We start from the raw sequence: 18,875 nt of genomic DNA, 5'->3' as shown, positions 1-18,875 counted from the left end.
ATGCACCAGCAATCCTGACCGCGTCATATTGCTGATCGGGATCGCTGGTACATCGCTAAGTGTGACAGTACCTTTAGTTCTTCTCCTCTCACAGAGCTGTCTTCTCTGTTGCACTGTCTCTCCCCCACAATGACTGTGTGAGATGAAAGCTACAGAAAAGTTAGTTAGTAAAAGACTACAGAAAAGGTAGTCAGGCGCAGCTCTGCAGCAGAGATGACAGCAGTAGAAGAGAGGTTCAGCTGCAAATGATTTTGTGATTAGATAAAGTTCAGCTCTGCTGTGTTGTAATCAACTCTGCAGTAAAGGGGGTTTTACACATAGCGATATGTGTCACTGAATTTGTGACGTTATAGCGATATTGCCAGCGATATCGCTATGTGTGATACTTACCTCTGACCGGCTCCCCCGCTGTCCATCGCTGATCGCGCGAGATTGGGCGGCTCCATTTCTCGTCGTCTGCTTCCTGCTATGATGACGAGCGACGCGTGGAGGCGGGCGGGAGGACGCAGGATCGCTGTGTGTGAAAGGTAAATATCGTCTGCTGCGTCACTGCTGCTGCTTCGCTGTGAGATCTGCCTGTGTGGCAGCTCACTAGCAATCAGTTAGCGATGCACCAGCGATCCTGACCGGGTCGGATCGCTGGTGCATCGCTAAATGTAAAAGGGCCTTAAGATCAGGAGAGCAGACAGTTGATCATTATGTCTCACACTGGTAACGCTTCCATTCATTTAAAAGAAGCTTAGGAGGCAGATTCCCGTGCTGATCTGTGTCTAGCCCACAATCTAAATTCCCTATCAGTATGTCTTTGAAGTGTGGGAGGAAACCGGAGAACCCAGAGGTAACCCACGCAAACACGGGGAGAACGTACAATCTCCTTGGTGAGAATTAAACCCAGCACTGCAAGGCTGCAGTGCTAACCACTAAGCCACTGTGCTGCCCAGGATTGAAGTTATTGAGGTATCATTTTATTCAACTTTCTATGACAACCTTGCCCATATATTCAGCTTAGGGAGGATGATTCTACTGACAGGTTCCCCTTAAGTGCCAATTTCATTAGATAATGTATACAATTGAGCTTTCAGGCTACTTACCAGGATATTTTGAGATTATATTACAGATTGCTTTTCCAGTGATGATCGGCTGTCCATTTTCTCACCACCTTTCTCAAAATAGCAATATGACTTACAAGCTTATACAACATACAAACCTAAATGTGTATTTGGCTGGTTTACTTGCGATTTTATTTTCTTGCCCCCAGTTGGTAATGTATCTTATCCTATGTATTTTCTTGTCTTTCCAGGGGAGAAACAGGTGCGACTTAGCCTTGCTGATCTTCCATATGACATGAACTCTAGTTTTGAGAAGGACATAGAGATGGTTCCTCACCACCCTCTTGACCCATCATATGGAAATCCATTAGCTTTCGTTGGAGGTCCTTTGCGCTTGCCACCCACAAACTGCATCTCAGAAATAACTCCAGTCATTAGCTCAGTGTACACTCAGCTACAGCCTATGTCAGGACGGCCAGACATGCCAGGAAACCGTGAAGCAGCAGAGGGCCATGAAGACATCCCAGATGTGACACAGATTCATTACAGAGGACGGACTGAGCATGGAGCTTCTCCTACTAATGGCTGCCAGGACTCAACCACAGACACCGAAAGCAACCATGAAGAGAGAGGCTCTCAAGCCACCAGCAGCCGGCAGAGCCCGGCTTATGCCAAAGAGGACCAGAGGCCACCTGAACCAGGTGTAGTAAATCCTTCCCGCTCTGGACCTGGCACTGCCAAGGAAACCCTGCGGGTACTGGGAGAGGATGGTGAGCAAGTGAAGGTATTCAAGTGTGAACACTGCCGTGTCCTCTTCCTGGACCATGTCATGTTCACTATCCACATGGGATGCCATGGCTTCAGAGACCCTTTTGAGTGCAATATATGTGGCTATCACAGTCAGGACCGGTACGAGTTCTCATCCCATATTGTAAGAGGAGAGCACAAAATTTAATAGTGGAGTATGGGGAACTGAACTTGCCCTCCATTCCCTTCACTAAAAGAGGAAAGCTCAGAGATGTGTCACACCATGAAGCTGGTCGATGGTCGCCATCTGATTTTTCTAGATTCGTTTCCTTTTACAAGGTTTTATTTGGTGAAGAAAATGGGTGGAACCCAGAAATTTAAAGCACTTTTTTAAATGTTTCTTTTTTTCTTGTTCATTTCATAATTTAATTTAGCACTACTGTAATTTGTGATTGGAGATGAAAAATTTATGTTCTCCTTGACCAACAAATGCAAATCTAGTGCTGGATGTGTCACTGTGTGAAGACTTACGGTCTGAAGCAAGAGTAGTAAAGCACTACTGGGGCTTGATGTTTGGGGAACATAGATAACTTTGGCAAATGCACTTACAGCGCCTTGTTGCCTTTGGGGGGGGGGGGGGTACCCTTAGCATTGCCGGTGGTCAACACGAGCTAGTGGCATATAGTAACCAGCCACCACCTGCCACCCCACGTATGAGCGAACTAAAACTCTTAGTAGCTGTTACGGGTATTGGGAGTTGTAGTTAAGATCACCTTTTCTAGCTCTTGGTATTTCTTTTATAGTATGGTCTTCTACTGGTAAACTGAACATCTTTGAAGACCTAATGCTTCTCATGTCAATGGGCAACTGTAGCACCTTAATAAGACTATTTGGTTATTGAAAATAATAGAAGTCGCCCTCAACGCCCCTTACAGAATGAATTCCCCTTTTATTTTTTTCCTTCATTCTGATTTTTTTCCCTACTCTTTGCACTGACTGACGGACTATTTTAAAGGGTTTTGAACAGACGGAAAGAAACAAATTTGCTATCAAATGTAAGTTGTCCAATCTTTGCGTTGTAGTCTTATTGTTAATCTTCCTGTATACTTTCCTTGTGTATTTATTTTGTCCCTTTCCTGCTAGTCTTGGCTGCAGTCTTGTATCTAGCAGAGCAAGTTTATTGCTATGTTCTCTCCCCTATTGTATTCTTATGGTTTACTTTTTTGACCACCTTGTTTGTAGGTAAATTGTTCTGTACCAGACTATAAGTCCCATGCACTTTCCTTTTGTACTTTATGAACCTGGTTTGTTCTGCACATAATTACTCACATATATGAATTAATAACTTAAAATAGTCACTCACTGTAGACAAATGGGGAAAAAAAACAATTCTTACCCCGTAAATATTGTAATATTTCATGTCATACGAGTGCAAATCCACGGTTTGCAGCTCACCTGCACCTGACTACAAGGCCACGTTCGGGTGGGACCTGTATAATAAGGGTCAAGAAAATAAATGAATCGCTTCAGGATAAAGTAGGTAAACGTTTTGCCAAACAAAACCATGAAGGAAAGGTTTTCTGCTATAACCTGACAACATCCAATCACAATTTTGCCTCTTAAAGCTAAATTTCACCTGTACATGGGACTCCAGAAGCCTTGACTCCCAAAAAACTAATTACAAAATGGCAATATTTTTGCTTAAAAGAGTACATGTCACTTGATTTATTGTGCCCGAACCACGGGTAGCATGAATCATCAGCAGGGCTGGTTTACAACAAATGGAAGTCTGCATTCTGCCAAATGATTTAAAGGGCAAGTACAGAGATGGTCGCCTTTCTCATCCCATCTAGGTGTGTACAGGAGGTGCTTTAGTAGGCCTCGAGGTGGGTTTTATTTATGCTGTCCTCTTTATATTATTTTGGTTTGATAATGGCGCTAAAGGTGGAATTTCTATTTAACCAATGAGACACCAACTCCCTTATGGCCAAATCAGCCTGTGCTGGAAATATTTAACTTGTCCATGTCTCAGGATATGTTTATGGTCTGCCATTGGCAAGGGATATGCTGCATAAAGTGTCTATCGGCTTGTCTGACGAGCTGTGCAAAAAGGTTGTAGAAATACACAAGCACACACGTATTTCACAGAAAGCTGGATTCCAGAAGTTCAGTTTGTATATTCCCACTACTACCAGTCAATCTATTTATGATCATATCGTATAAGTGCCTTCAGCACTCTGGCAATCGAGTTAGAGAACCATTTAGCACGGGCCAGTTTTCTACTTTATTGATACATAGAAGAAATTTGCTAAAACAGGACAGTGTTGTCTATTGTGAGGAGGAGTTTCTCTTTGAAGTGAACCTGTCGGCCTATTTTTACATAGGGAAGTAGTGGTACCTCTGTGAAGGTGCATGTTCCCCAATAAAAATTATCCCTTTTTTTGTTGAGATCCGATATGCCAAGTCAAGAGAAATCAAGCGTAGGAGCCATATGCAAATCAGATGGAAGTGCATTGTGGGCGTGTCAGTGTAGCTGGAGTAATCTGCTCAAGTGCGCTGACATGCCCCCAGTGCACCTCCATTTTGATTTGCATATGGCATCTATGCTAGATGTCTTTATGACTGGCCTATCGGATCTCCAACCATGCAGTAGTGTATCAAGCCTGGTGCCTGAAAAATCGAAAAATAAAAGTGGAGGAGCCCTTAGATGAAATTTGCACTACACATTTTAAGAAAATTCCCATTTTCCAATTATTTCCTGTGACTTCCTACCTATAGTTTCTCTGTACTGCTCTACAGCGTCACATACTTGTGCGAGAAGCTTGTTTTACCCATCATTTATTGTGTCTTGATAGCTTTAAAGTGTTCCCAGGTAACATGGGCTTCATACCGACATATGGTTTACGCATCAATGATCCGGAATCGGTAAAAAAAACTGTTGTAAAATATAAAACTATGTTTTCAAACCATTTTTTGATTCTTCGTTAATGATCTCTTATTGGATCTGTCATCACGTACCATGGCTGACACTAGTGGAAGTCTTGTTTGGTTTGTCCTGCCGTTATCTTTCCTTTCAGTATGTTATGTCACTGGAGTCTTGTGTATTTTATACTTTGTGATACATGCTGTTACCTAATCTCCAGCCGCTAAGTGATCTCTATGGTGCAAACAACCAATCCCTCCCAAGAGTAAATCCAATTCCTTTCCCTGGGTTCAGTCCCAGATTTAAAACCAAAGGATGTTTTTACATTTTTTGTAATAAATTAAACAACACAGAACACCTCTGGAATAATCGTTTGTATCTCTTGTAAATGGCAGTCAGTTGACCTGACTTTTTTCTGTTCTTTAGTAATGACGCAAAATGACGTTCCCGTTAGCTTCTAGAGTCCAGCTACGTGGAGGGGGGAGTTTCCAATAGCAAAAGGTCATTAGATCGCACTTTAACGTTTAAAGCGCACCTGTCTTTACAAAAACCACAGCTCAGACGCAGCGGTGTATTATACACAGTAGTTTCCAACCTGCATATTTGCTTGGTTTTCCTTGCCTGCTTAAAAAAAAGGATGGAAACTGATGCAGTGTTCTGTGGTTTAATGCTGTACACAGTCAGTATAAGGCTCATTCAGGCGTCCATGTTTCTGATATAAGTGCTATTTGTGTTTTTCATGAATAACACTTGTACCCATGATAGTCTATGGATCCGTAAAAAAAATTCAGACAGCACTCGAATGCCATCTGTGTGAAAACTATGAAAAAACTGCCCAAACTCTGATAAAGCACACTGATGAAACTTGGGCCGCCTTTATTTTCTCCGTACAGCAAAAACCGGTCATGTCTGAATAAGCCCTAAGCCAGTCTGTTTTCCCATTTTTGCTATTCCTTGCCTGTTACAGAATGAAGATTCCCATTGAGAGACAAGCTGTAGTTTTATTTCCCCCCTCCCTATCTTCTGTCTACCGCATTACTTACTGCTGACAGATTTTAGAGTATAAGGCCGCTTTCACACTTCAGGCTTTCGGTATCCATCATGGTGCAGTGAAAAACCGGACTGCCGGATCCGGCGCCTGTTACGACCAGATCCAGCTTTTTCCCCGTGCTGTTTCATTGCTGCTGAATTGCGCCGGATGGCAATGCGGCGCGTCCGGTTTTTGCCGGATCCGGAGAAAATAGCCGGTCCGGCGTCGGGGAAAAAACGTTGCATGCAACGTTTTTTCCCAACGCCGGACCGGTTTTTCGCACTGCGCATGCCCGGAAACCTTCTCTGCAAGGAATATATCCGGCAGAAAGAAGGATCCGGTGTCTGCGTTTGCGGCCGGATCCGGCAGTCCGGTTTTTCGCCGCACCATGCCGGATACCGAAAGCCTGAAGTGTGAAAGCGGCCTAAGTCTGTCAGTGATGATGGGAGACTACTGAATGGTAAGGTACGCTTTACGTTGAAGTGTAATTCTAATTTCAGACAACATTTCACTATTTAGAGCTACGCAAAAAGTGAGGAAAACGTTGCAGATATTTTGCTTTACTGATTTTGTGTTTTATTTTTTCCTCATTCATTTATCTAGCTGCTAACCAAAAAAACTCTTGGAAACTATTGTTTTAGTTTCATCACCCAGTCACATCTGTAAATCAGCAGGTTAGTGTAAAAAGAAAAAAAAAAGTAGCGATTAATCTTTTTTTAGAGATTTTCTTTGCAAATTCCACTCTGAAATGTGCAGCAAAAGACAGTACAATTCATTTGAACGGGCTTCCGCTGCTGATCATCCCCTAAGGCCATATTCACACAGAGTTTTTTGAGGCATTCAAAAACACTTTTTCAAATCAAAACCACTTCAGGAAACCGTCCTTTTATTGGAAGGTTTGTGAGAAGTTTTTTTTCTCTTCCCAAAGAGGTGTGGAGCGGACTCCTTCAGGACCTGCTTCACATAAGACATAACGTGTAGACGTGTAGTTATTTTTGGTAACAAGCATTGAAATGGATTTCATATTGTAATTAATAGGAAGAGCGTTTTCAAACGTTTTGATGGGTATTTCGAAGTGGATTTGTTCCCAAAAATGTCTTCCAAAAAACTCCATCTGGATATAGCATAACACAAAGCTCCCTGATAACTGGAAACAATTTAAAGTGTGAATTCAGACATGGGCATATTTGCCTGTCTGCTAACTTTTCCTGTCGTTTTTAATAGTGGGAATTTGTTGGAAAGTTACGTTTTAATACTGTTTAAATAGCAAAAAAAAATGGTTCACTGCTTCTTATTGTAAATCATTATATTGACATAATATGAGGGGAGTAAAATTGCCAAAAAGTCTGTGCTTCGAGGAGTGTTCTCCATTTATGTACGGTCACTGTATTGTTACCACATTACACACTACAATGGAGCCTTCATGAATAAGTGCCAGCTCCTGGACCTTATAGGAGAGGGTAGAGCGCAGTAGCTTTACATGCTCAGTGTAGAAGATCTCCGCTTCCTGCTGATTTTGCTCATTGTTAATGACATTTGGCCTGGGGCAGCATGGCAACTTTGGCCGTAACACAGGTCACAGGGCGAAAGATCGCTTTGCGGCTCTGCTACATTACAGCGTAATGAAGGTGAATGGGGTCACACCACAGCAAGCAAGTTGCGAAAAGTCAGATTCAGTCTGGATTATTGCCATTTGCTTCTCTTGGTACTCTATGGGTCACAATGCAACTCCATTCCACCACGTAGCATTCTTGGGCTGTGTCACAGGTCATACAGCCAAAGTCGCTGTGTAGCCTCCATCCATAGGGTGGTTACAGACAGCATTATTTGGGCCAAATAACCTGTGTTTAATAACCCTTAACTTTAAATGTTGCAAATAACCATTTATCAACTATCAAAAGCATATGTGTTAATGTGTGCATTGGTGAGGGTCCACCTGCTGGGACGCCCATTGATCCTGAGAGTTAAGTGCCAGTAACACTAAGCGAGATCGCTAGCGATATCGCTAAAGCGTCACCGATTTTGTGACGCAGCAGCAATATTGCTAGCGATATCGCTATGTGTGATACCTCCGACCGGCTCCCCCGCTGGCTATCCCTGATCGCGCGAGAACGTCCTGGGCCGTTTCTCATCGGCTGCTTCCTGCTGGCGCCGGCGAACGACGCGTGGACGCGGGCGGGAGGACGTCTTCATCGCTGCGTCTGACAGGTAAGTAACGACCGCTGACCGCTCACTGTTTGGCAGCTCACTAGCGACCATTTAGCGATGCACCAGCGATCTTGACCACGTCATATCGTCGGGATTGCTGGTGCATCGCTAAATGTGACGGTACCTTAAGTCTCTGTAATGCTGGGTCCTAATGGAGAAATGACCGTCCATGTCTGCTACCGCTCCATTCTGAAGAAGCCACTTTTGGGATTAGTGGATAGATGATACTTTTTCATGATTTTCTGAACACACGATATTGCTATATTATTAATAGTGAGGTGATAACAGTGGCCATCCACCTTCAATTACTGTTAACAGAAAACGTCCCAACTTTCTCCTATATAGACATGCTCAGTCAGCATGTCCGCTTATGTCCTGTGAACACTAAAGATAAAGCATGTTGAAACCCAACGTAGCCGTAAAGTCTTCCCCTTACATCTGCCATTAGGCATTGAGACTCTCTGCAATCCATGTAAGATAGTGGACCGACCATTCTAAAATTAAAGGGTTTGCATTCATAAATGTTTAAAAAGTAAGTTGGGGTGTTTTGATTTATTCTCCGGTTTTGATTCATTCTCCAATCAAGAGTTCCCACCAGTTGGCACAGACCCATGGGGCTTGAGCTTAAGTCAGCTAAAATAATTGCTGGCTTCAGCATTAGTATGCTGTCCTGAACATTATCTTTTTTTAATGTAGCTGTAGATCCTCCAATAGATGTCTTCCATCCGTTCAATCACAACTTCAACCAGCAGTTTCCCTCAGCTGTGTTAATACTATTTCTGTAGCCAGTACTGTATCTCGGATGATTCAGCTTAGGGCTGATTCAAGCTCTAACATTACTTGTAGGATAATCCACTAGTCATGCACATTTTTATCTGTAGCAGTACCACACTATCCTAAATTAATACTTCTGTCAAGCCAATCTTTTTAAAGTCAGGTCTTAGGGGTGGTTTTCTGGTTCATTTTGAGGACAGGACCAATCATCGGGTGACGGATTGTACTGTTGGCTGCTGTAAGTGAAAGCTTGTCTTCTGCAGAAGGATGTCAGGAGCAAAAATCGTGAGTCTGAAGTTGACTCAAGTTCTTTGTTTTTGTAATATATCTGGATTTGTCAAAGAAAATATAGATAAATCTATAAGGCTAAGTTCACACTTGCGTACCGGGGCTCTGCGGACGGCTGCGTACTTTCTCCCTGAAGCAACAAGTTGCTTTCCCGTGCGGTCGGCGGGCGCGTCAAAATGACGCATCCGCATGTCCTGCGTATCCAATGTTAAAGATGGGTACACAGGATGCATGAAGAAGTAGGCGGACCTAAACGGATGTGTGGAAGTGGGCGGAGCTTCAGGGAGGAAGTACACAGCCGTCTGCAGAGCCCCGGTACGCAAGTGTGAACTTAGTCTAAGTGCTGCTTTAGGATAAAATTTCAGGGCTTAGATTAAACGAGAAGTCTACAGTTGTTAAAAAAACACAAAGTTCAGGTGCTTTCAGAGGCTGTTACAGGAGATTTTGATGTTTCCTTAAAATCATATTGGATCTTAAAGGAGTTGCCTACTACTTTGATATTAACTATTTTTAGGATACGTCCTCATTGTCAGATCAGCGGTTGTCCGACACTTGGCATCTACACAGATCTGTTATTTGCTCTGGCCCGATGTAAATTGTAGGAAGTGCAACAGCACAGCTCTGTACTCTGTCTAGTGACCGCTGCCAGGATCTGCAGCTTGGCTACATGGAGCTGAGCTACAGTTCTTGCCAACGGCCACTAAAGGTACACCAAGCTGTGCTGTTCCTTTCAGTACACGGTTTACATCTGTCAAGATTCATGGCAGGGAGCCAAAACTCCACTGATGTTATCTATTCTAAGGGCGCATTCATTCATGCAGATCGGTCTGAGATTGAACCCGCAATGCATGGACTGACTGTGGGTCTCCTGACAGCGTGACTGCTTCATAGCCGCAATGCACAGACTGGCTCTGGTTCTACCGACCCAAGCATGACAACTTCATAGAAATATATGAAGCTGTGATGAGCTGTTCAGGAGATCCGTGGCCATTGTGGTGTGATCTCGGACTGATTTGCACCAACTTCTGAATGCACCTGAAGTATGAGGACTGAAGACCTCTAAATGGAAGTTTTACAATCCTACCTTTGGCTGCATATAGTTTATTCTGAGTGTATTTTCATCTATTCAAATACGGTTTTGTTTTTCTAGTTGGTCAGGTGCCTTTGCCAACACTTTATTCTTTAAAAAAAAATACTAAGGGACAAATAAAATGTAACTTAATGTAAAAGGGCTTTTTAAGGGGCAACTAAGAGAATCTAAAATGCTGAACTCAAAATCAAGAGTGACTACATATGCCTAATAGAATAACATTTCCCAAATTGTCCTTCCTTTGTTCCAACCATTTCAGAAGCAAGTGCAATATTTCCAATTTCCCTTCTTATTCCAGCCACTGGGTTCTCTTTGATTTTTACTTTCTTCCCTTTTGTTTGTGAGGATAATCTTGCTTAAAAAATAAAAATAAAAGTTGCTGCAAAGCATTTTTTCTATCTGTAATATAGTGTAAGTAAACATTTGTGTAATGGAGATACTGTATGTTTTGTATTGTTCTGGCTGAAGATCTGTTATAAATAAAACATAAGTAATTTATTATGTTCTGTTTCTTTACTCTTTTGTATTTTACTGTAGAATGTAGTGTTGCATATAAACATGCAGATTTCTGCCTATTAATGCACCATTAACGAGCGCTCATTTACCAGACTGCTTACACAGAACACTGACAGGCGCAGGCCGTCATTAATACCATAGCTGTCTCCATATATTGTGAATATCCGCAGCACATTCCCTATTTATACTGGTGATGTACTTAACATACAGAGTATTGGACTGCAAAGGGCCCATATAATGTTTGTGCACAGGGGCCTTCTTCCATCTGTGTCTGGTCCTGCACCGAGGAACAAACGGGAACAAGTGTGACCATCAGGATCTGTAAGCCAAAACCAGGAGTGGGTGATAAATCCAGAAGTGGTGACGGGTTTCTGTTATACTTTTCCTCTGACTTTTCCACTCCTCGTTTTGGCTTACAGATACTGATGTAAAATACTGAACGTGTGAACGTGAACTTGGCTGCCGCAGAAGAGGTTAATAACTAAAAGCAAACATAATGGGGTGATTTTACCTTTGCCAGGCTAACGCTTAGCATAAACCTAGATGTGCAAGTCAAAAGATGCGTCAAACCTTTCACGGTGAGGCACGCCATCATAGGCACGTGAGACTCAGGCTAAGTTCACATTAGTATTCGGGGGCTTTGTGGAGGGCTGCGTATTTCCTCCGTTAAACTCCGCCTACTTTTGCATGCATCCTGCGTACCTATCTTTAACATTGGGTACTCTGGACATGCGGATGCGTTGTTTTGACGCACCCGCCAACCGCATGGAACAACGCATCCACATGTCCTGCGTGAAGATGGGAGGAGCCGGACCTGGACCACCCTGGGGTGAGTATAATATAACTTGTTTTTCTTCTCTTTCAGGTTACATCGGGGGCTTATCTACAGCATTACAGAATGCTGTATGTAGATAAGCCCCTGATGGCGGTGGCCGCATCTTATATACGAAAAGATAGGTGACAGATTCCCTTTAATGTTCACTCCTCTTAAAATTGGCGCATCTTACCCCAGCGCTCCCCACTCCTCAATACAGAACTCCAGGCTTAAAGGGAATCTGTCACCTACTTTTGGCAGGCAATTTAAATGAGGTCGGTCTGGTCCGATGGGCGGTGTGTTGTGAAATCTCTTAATCCGACTTTTGAGGAAAGGCTCTCTCTGGTGGATACTGCTGGTAGTGGAGCTGGTCAACATGATGTTAACCCAACAGCTGCAGAATATAATTGGAGGAGTGGGGGTAGTGACTGGGACTACATAAGTGAGCAGACTTCTCTCAGTGGCTGCCGGTGATACTCCTTTCTTTGCTTATTGAGGATTTCTGGCTCCTGCATTTTTCAGCTAAGTGTCATTTGCTAAACCCTTTGCATCTGATTTTGCCTTGCTGTCAGGGGTCAGCTTTCTCCCCCAGGGGCTGCTGGCTCCTGCCCTGTATTTTTGTATCTTATGTTTGTTTGCTCAGTCACCTGCTGTATTAGCCTGCTGCTAGCCGCCAGTTCACACCTGAGTGCTGATATAGTGGGGGCGAGGTTTGTGTTTGTGTTTGCAAACCTCAGTGTTTTTGTACATCAGTCGTGTTGGAATTATTAGGTTTCTTGTGTGATTGCAGACAGTGCCTTTTCTGCCCTGTCCTATCTAGTCAGTGTGGGCCCCATCATTTGCTCAGTCTATTTTACTGCCTGCGTTTGTGTTTCATCTTGTCTAACCGACAATATATGTTTGGGGGCTGTGTATTCCTTTGGGCATCTGCTCCAGGGCAGTTTAGATTTCACCTGTTTTTAGGCTTAGTTAGTCCTCCGGCTGTAACGAAGCGTCTAGGGCAACGTAGGAACGCTCCACGGCTACTGCTAGTTGTGTTATAAGATCGGGGGGCTGCAATCCGCTGAGCGACCAACCTCTCTGGTGTTCTGGTGGCATAGCCTATTGCGCGCTCCTCGGTGACCCATTCATAACAGCGGTGTTTGCGATCTTTGCCGCCTCCCCATCCTTGGCCGTCGGCCGCAGTTTTTTTATGAATAGGTGTAGGCCATTTTTCGCGCGTGCGCTAAGCATTCTTGGCTTGTGCACGCGCAGTATGCTTTGCCCAACTGTGGGCAAAGCCGAAAAGCCTGATTGTGCATGCGCCGGTTAACTAAGCCCCGGAAGTATTTTGCTGTGTTCCAGGGCCTAGTTAACTGGCGCATGCGCAGTCAGGCTTTTCGGCTTTGCCCGCAGTTGAGCAAAGCATACTGCGTATGCACGAGCCAAGAATGCTTAGCACATGCGTGAAAAACGGCGGACACCTACACCTATTCATGAAAAAACTGCGGACGGCGGCCAAGGATGGGGAGGTGGCAAAGACCGGACCGCCCTCATTTAAATTGCCCACCAAAAGTAGGTGACAGATTCCCTTTAATATATTGGCCCTTACTGCTTACACCCAGATTGTACGGACTTCATAAAAAAAAAAAAAAAGTGAGTGGCGTTAAATAGCCGAAGTCACCGTTAATGACTAACGGGCCGTGCTAAAACATATAAATAAATCTGTGATTTTAATAACTGGAGCAAAACCCTTAATCTGTCTCTAATGTATTCTATGAGCACAAATCAACGCTGGAGCCGGTTTCCTGAGATGACACAGACCCGAGGTGTGAACGAGGCTGTATGGCGGCACAGGCCAAGCCCCAGGACTCACTGTAGTTTGTACCAAAATTTCAATACAATTTGGGCGTCATTGTCAAAAGAACCACAAAGCGACTAAGGAGACAACTCGTGTCAAAACGCGTCAAAGGTTGTCGCGTCGGCTGCACAGGATTAGCGAATTAACAACAGTTACATATATGCCCAGTAGGAAAGTCTGGAAAATACCAACTATAATGACTATATAGTGACTGTGGAGTGTACAGGGCTTCAGTCACACTGGTTACACTGTGCGACATTTATTTCCCAAGGCACCGCTGCTCTTCACAACACTCAGCCTTTACCTCACAGTACGCAGGCGCAAACCCATGAAAGATCAGCTTACTTCTCGCTAGATCAGTTGATACATCCGCGAAGCTCAGAATATAGTACCACAGACCAGAACCTGATTCTTCCACTTCGATGGGCGGGGTTTATAATGCGTGACAAATCACAGCACATCTCAGCGCAGTACATCACGTCCGCCGCGGAGGGATCGGCTTTATAAGGCATGCACAGCGGCTTCCGGTCCTCTTTTCAGCCTTCCAAATACAAGATGGTGAGGCAGCGCGGCGGTGTCCGGCATGGCTGGGAGCCGCGTGTTTGTGTGTTTAGCCGCCGGTCGTGTTATCCGTCCGCTTTATCCGTTGTGTGTTGCGTTCTCCGTTCCTGTCTCGTCTCCTCCCAGAGCCGCTGCCCGCACGCTGACGTCTTATAGAGGCCGCGGCCACGTTCCCACCCTCCCGTCCTAGCTCCGTGCTCCGGCCGCAGTGCTCATATATACAGCTGTATGCCTCCATGTGGAGGTGCACTGGATTAACCTCTACCACGCCGGAGCGGGTCAGCCCCTTCTCTGGGGTCCTGTCTGCCGCCCTCCATGTTTCCTGCGGTGCATTAGATATCTGGGCCTGACCTGCTCTGAAGCCACACGATGAGCGATCAGTAACCCTTTAGCCCCAACTTTCTACCATCTGAGCTATTGCACCTTATTTTGCCGGCGAGACCTCTGGCAGGCGCGTGTCAGCCGAACGAGACGCCGCCCGCCGGTCCTAGCAGCTTTTTATTTCCCCTCTATATAACTTTTTTTTTTTCCCACACAGACCAAGAAAAGGAGGAATAACGGTCGCGCCAAGAAGGGCCGCGGACATGTCCAGCCAATCCGCTGCACAAACTGTGCCCGCTGCGTGCCCAAGGACAAAGCCATCAAGAAGTTTGTGATCAGGAATATCGTGGAAGCCGCGGCTGTCAGGGACATCTCCGATGCCAGTGTCTTTGACTGTAAGTTTCTGGGAGATTCCTAAACATTGATGTTTTATACAATGAGAGTCAGACTGATAGGATTTCCCCTTTCTTCCAGCCTATGCTCTGCCCAAATTGTACGTGAAGCTGCACTACTGCGTCAGCTGCGCCATTCACAGCAAGGTGGTCAGAAACCGTTCCCGTGAAGCTCGTAAGGATCGTACGCCACCTCCAAGGTTCAGGCCTGCGGTATGTTTTTCTAATAAGTCTGAATCTGTCAAGAACTTTAGCAGTGAAAGGGGTTATCCAGCGCCACTCACTACATCACAACCCCACACACCTGCCAAGATGCATGCACGTGTCCCAGCCTAGTGAATGGGACACATGCTCGGCAGCTTTGTGGCATTGTACTGTTATCACCCACTGTAATAACCAATTGTTATCTGTAAGGTGTAATGGGGCTTGTTGCTTGTGAGTAAACGTTTTCATAGGTTTCATTAGCTATAGAAAAATCTTTATTAACCTCTCTGGTTCAAGGCTGGCTTTCTATCGCTACCCACAGTCAACACCGGCAGATTTACAGTGATTGGCTGCAGTGTTTTCATCGTGAAGTCAGCAATGCTAACAAAGGCCTAGGTAGTGACATAAAGCTGGCAGTGGACCCTGAAGGGTAATGCTGGGTTCACATCGCTTTAGGTGGCATCCGTTACTAAGCGGCACTAACGCTTTGTAACGGATGTGTTAACACACCCATTGCCAGCCATTATAGTAACACATCCTAACGCATGTCAAATTCGGTATGCGTTAGCAATGTTCCGTTTACTTTGTGACGCACCCTCGAGCGCGGTCTACCGCGTTTTCGAGTACGTTAGGTCTAATGCACTGCGAACAGATGCGTTCGCTGTGCGTAGACCTCCAATACTAGCGCATGCCGATGCAAGGGTGCCTTGTGTTAGTGAATTCGTTAACAAGATTGACGAAAAAGTTGTTTTTGGACATCTGCCTTAGCGCATCCGTTAACAGCTCCGTTAAATGGATAGCACTAACGTGATGTGAACCTAGCCTAAATAATTGACAAGGACCGATAGGTGGAATAATACAATCTGCTTCGGGAAAACGTATATCGATTAGCAGTCATTTAAATGCCTTTTTTCACAGGCAGACCAAAGCAAGCGATGCACAATGAGAGATCTATACTAGATTGCTCAATACACATATGTGGCCAAGATTCTTGAGCTGCAAGTCCTGTTCACACTGGACAATGCACTGCTGAGAACAGTGATCTTATACCCTGCGCAGAAGATCACGTCACCTGATGAAAGAGCATGTTTCGCAAAAACGCTCCTTCATTCGTTGACAGTCGGGTCTGTTTTTTAACAACATTTATTCACAATTATATTGCAGTGTAGTTTCCTAGATGTTTGTTTTTGTTTTTATTTTTTACCTCTGCAAATGGAGGAGCATTGTTATTGGCAAACAAAAGTACAACTGTCAGTGGATGAGAACCAATATAGCTGCATTTCCTGTTGTCCTTTTTGCAGAAATTTTCATAGCACTAAACCTGCGTATATGATCTTGCACGCCAGTTAAATGAAAATATGGCCAAAGTCTTGTCTGGGATCCTGGCACCCTATAAAAAGTCTTTGTGCTGATAGTGTTTTTTTTTTTTTTTTGTTTGTTTTTTCTTCTACTTTTGTAACGTTGCTGTTGTCTCTAATAGTTAGAATATGTTATAATGTCAAGTAAAGTCTCCTAGTATGTTAGACTGCATACACATAAGGGCTGCAATTTATATAGACATTCAGTGGACTGTTCCATAGGCTCCTATTATAATTGCATGCAAGTGTAGAAATTTTCACTTTCTTTGTATGGACTACACTATTCCAAATCACAAAACTAAAGTCCTATGGGAACACTTGGCATATAGTACAATATAGGAATGCTCCAAACCTGACTGCCTGTAGCACTGAGCAAAAGTTGATTAATGCTTAGTAAGCACTTAACCACATATTGTATACGACATTGTTTGCAGTACATACTGAATGTATGTGAAATAATTGGTTTAACGTTTTTCTTAAGATTATCTTTGTTTATAGCCAATTGTTCAGCAAATTGCGCTGGATTTAATCAGATATCTGCAGCACCATTCAAATATTTCTTGTAAATTTGGCTGGAGACTTCACCGTACTGCATTATAAAGGGTGAAAATCTACAAAAAATGAGCATGCTGCAGACTAAAAAAAAAACACATGCTCTTGTGTTCTTGCAGATATTTTTTTTTCCAATAAACTCTTGTACTTTAAATTACGGCAGATTCTGCATCATAAATTCTGAACACATGGACATACCCCAAGGCTGGATTCACACATCTGTCGTGTATAGCCTGTGCTCAGATCACAATACCTGGCGTAGCTTGTAAGGTAGTTGGTTCAGACACGCAGTAGATCCAAGCACAGACGTATGCTAATGATAGGTGACTAAAGGCCCTTTTACATTTAGCGATGCACCAGCGATCCAACCAGCGATCCGACCCGGTCAGGATCGCTGGTGCATCGCTAAATGATCGCTAGTGAGCTTTCATACAGAAAGATCTCACAGCGATGCAGCAGCGACGCAGCGCACGATACTTACCATTCACACACAGCGATCCTGCGTCCTCCCGCCCGCGTCCAGCGTCGCTCGTCGTCACAGCAGGAAGTCTCAGCAGGAAGCGCCCGACGAGAAATGGAGCCGGACATTCTCGCGCGATCAGCGATGGACAGCGGGGGAGCCGGTCGCTGGTAAGTATCACACATAGCGATATCGCTAGCAATATCGCTATAACGTCACAAAACCAGTGACGTTTTAGCGATATTGCTAGCGATATCGCTTAGTGTAAAACCCCCTTAAGACTAGATGCACTTGTCTGCTCCTTTCTTCCGGAATACTGCAGCCTTGTACATTATTCCATTCAGTAAGTCAACAAGAATCTGCTTCAGATACATCCGAACAATCCATTATTGCTCTGTTTAAAAATAAATGAATGATCTTGGTGTGATCAGAACTTCATTTTGTCACTGTGCTATAGACCTTTATCATTGCAGTAGTGAATTTCATGCTATTTAGTATTTATAGTAAACGCCACGTGTGGCACGGCCATCCACATAGTATTGCTGGTAATATTGGCCGATTAGGCTGTATGTCTTTTGGGTATGTACAAGGTTAGGTGCTGATTACAGGACTTTCGGCGTACAGTGCCTGATCTGTGGGCAACGTTGGGTTCAGGACACTGGGCAAATTAATATACTGAGTTCTTTAAATTCATATGGAAGAACTATTGAGTTTTGGATGCGGGCTACTGAGCTTGTCCCAAGTCTGGCTTCCTTCCCTTAGTTTGTGTAAGTGTATGGAGGGCTTGCCGTGAAAGCCTAGGATCAGTGGGTATTGCAGGGTCTTCATTGGTCCTCAAATTGATGCAGTTTGCAGGGTTATTGATCTAATGGTGAGTGCGGCGCAGACATCAAAATGAGCCACCTTTTTAAGATTGTAGCTTATGACCAGGGCAGATGGCAAGTCATGTAATCTCATTAAAAGTATGCTTTTCACTAATACATTTCAAGCTGTGACCTCACCTGGTTAAGTAGGAATTGGTTGTTACATATTATTCAGATCAAACTACAATTTAGTTGATGCAGCACAGGATTAACCCTGACAGCCTCATCCAGTCAGGTGTTCTGCTATATTGAGTGACATGACATTTTTTTTTTTTTGTTTGTTTTGAAATGTTTCTCCTAAAGTTTTTTCTTGTCTTTTGTCCTTTTTAGGGTGCACCTCCAAGAGCTCCTCCAAAACCAATGTAGGAAGACTGGCTAAGATGTATCATGTCCAATAAACTGTCCAAAAAAAAAAAAAAAAGTTGATCTGTGTCAATTTCTTAAGTTTATAAATCTGTGAATGTACCCTTTCTAGTTCACATTGCCTTTATCAAATCACCGATTTGAGAGTTAAAGAAAAAAGCCACTATTTTGCTCCGACTTTAAAGGGGTTTTTTGCTGGGCTGTGTACGTCCTGTTTGGTCGTATACCTCCCACTGTCATCAATGTGGTAGCAGTGGGGATGCGTTGGTTGCTGCTGTCAGTCACATTCTTGTCCCCACTAGGATAGGAACCTCAGTAAGCCCAAGGGTATTTTGTCTGTTGCATGGTTCTTACAAACAATAAAAATATCTGACCCTCTCGGCATATAGAAAACTATACAACAAGCATTCCAATAATCACTAATTTTATTTCTATAGTGCCAACATATTCCACAGCACTTTACATTATTATAGAGGGGCCTTCTAAAGACAGTAGACATTACAGCATACCAATAAACACCTA

General features: G+C 43.9%; 2 protein-coding genes across 12 annotated transcripts in view; both read left to right on the top strand.

The window, feature by feature from the left end:
• IKZF4 (IKAROS family zinc finger 4) overlaps positions 1 to 10,610 on the top strand; it is a 54,051-nt gene extending 43,441 nt beyond the window's left edge. For all 11 annotated transcript variants that reach the window (XM_073552198.1, XM_073552196.1, XM_073552200.1 and 8 more), the window contains one exon: positions 1,301 to 10,610. In XM_073552198.1, the coding sequence (XP_073408299.1) occupies positions 1,301 to 2,004 (704 nt within the window). In that variant the 3' untranslated portion in view covers positions 2,005 to 10,610. The remainder of the gene's footprint in view (positions 1 to 1,300) is intronic.
• Positions 10,611 to 13,684: 3,074 nt separating this feature from the next.
• On the top strand, positions 13,685 to 18,464 carry RPS26 (ribosomal protein S26). Its single transcript, XM_073552189.1, has 4 exons — positions 13,685 to 13,837; positions 14,379 to 14,556; positions 14,636 to 14,766; positions 18,321 to 18,464. Exons 1-4 carry the CDS (start codon positions 13,790 to 13,792, stop codon positions 18,354 to 18,356), a joined length of 393 nt encoding a protein of 130 aa, XP_073408290.1. The 5' UTR covers positions 13,685 to 13,789; the 3' UTR covers positions 18,357 to 18,464.
• The last annotated feature ends 411 nt before the right edge of the window (positions 18,465 to 18,875 follow it).

This window comes from Dendrobates tinctorius, unplaced genomic scaffold, assembly GCF_039654945.1.
Source record: "Dendrobates tinctorius isolate UK_male_01 unplaced genomic scaffold, ASM3965494v1 ptg000187l, whole genome shotgun sequence".
Taxonomy (NCBI): domain Eukaryota; kingdom Metazoa; phylum Chordata; class Amphibia; order Anura; family Dendrobatidae; genus Dendrobates; species Dendrobates tinctorius.
Note: the sequence above shows the minus strand (reverse complement) of the source record. Positions and strands in the feature narration are given on the sequence as shown.

Excerpts from the sequence above, each read along its gene's own strand:
- RPS26 (XM_073552189.1), top strand. The coding sequence starts at position 13,790 with ATGCACAGCGGCTTCCGGTCCTCTTTTCAGCCTTCCAAATACAAGATG. Across the intron at positions 14,557-14,635 it reads CGATGCCAGTGTCTTTGACT|CCTATGCTCTGCCCAAATTG; the intron begins GTAAGTTTCTGG and ends CCTTTCTTCCAG. Across the intron at positions 14,767-18,320 it reads CTCCAAGGTTCAGGCCTGCG|GGTGCACCTCCAAGAGCTCC; the intron begins GTATGTTTTTCT and ends TGTCCTTTTTAG.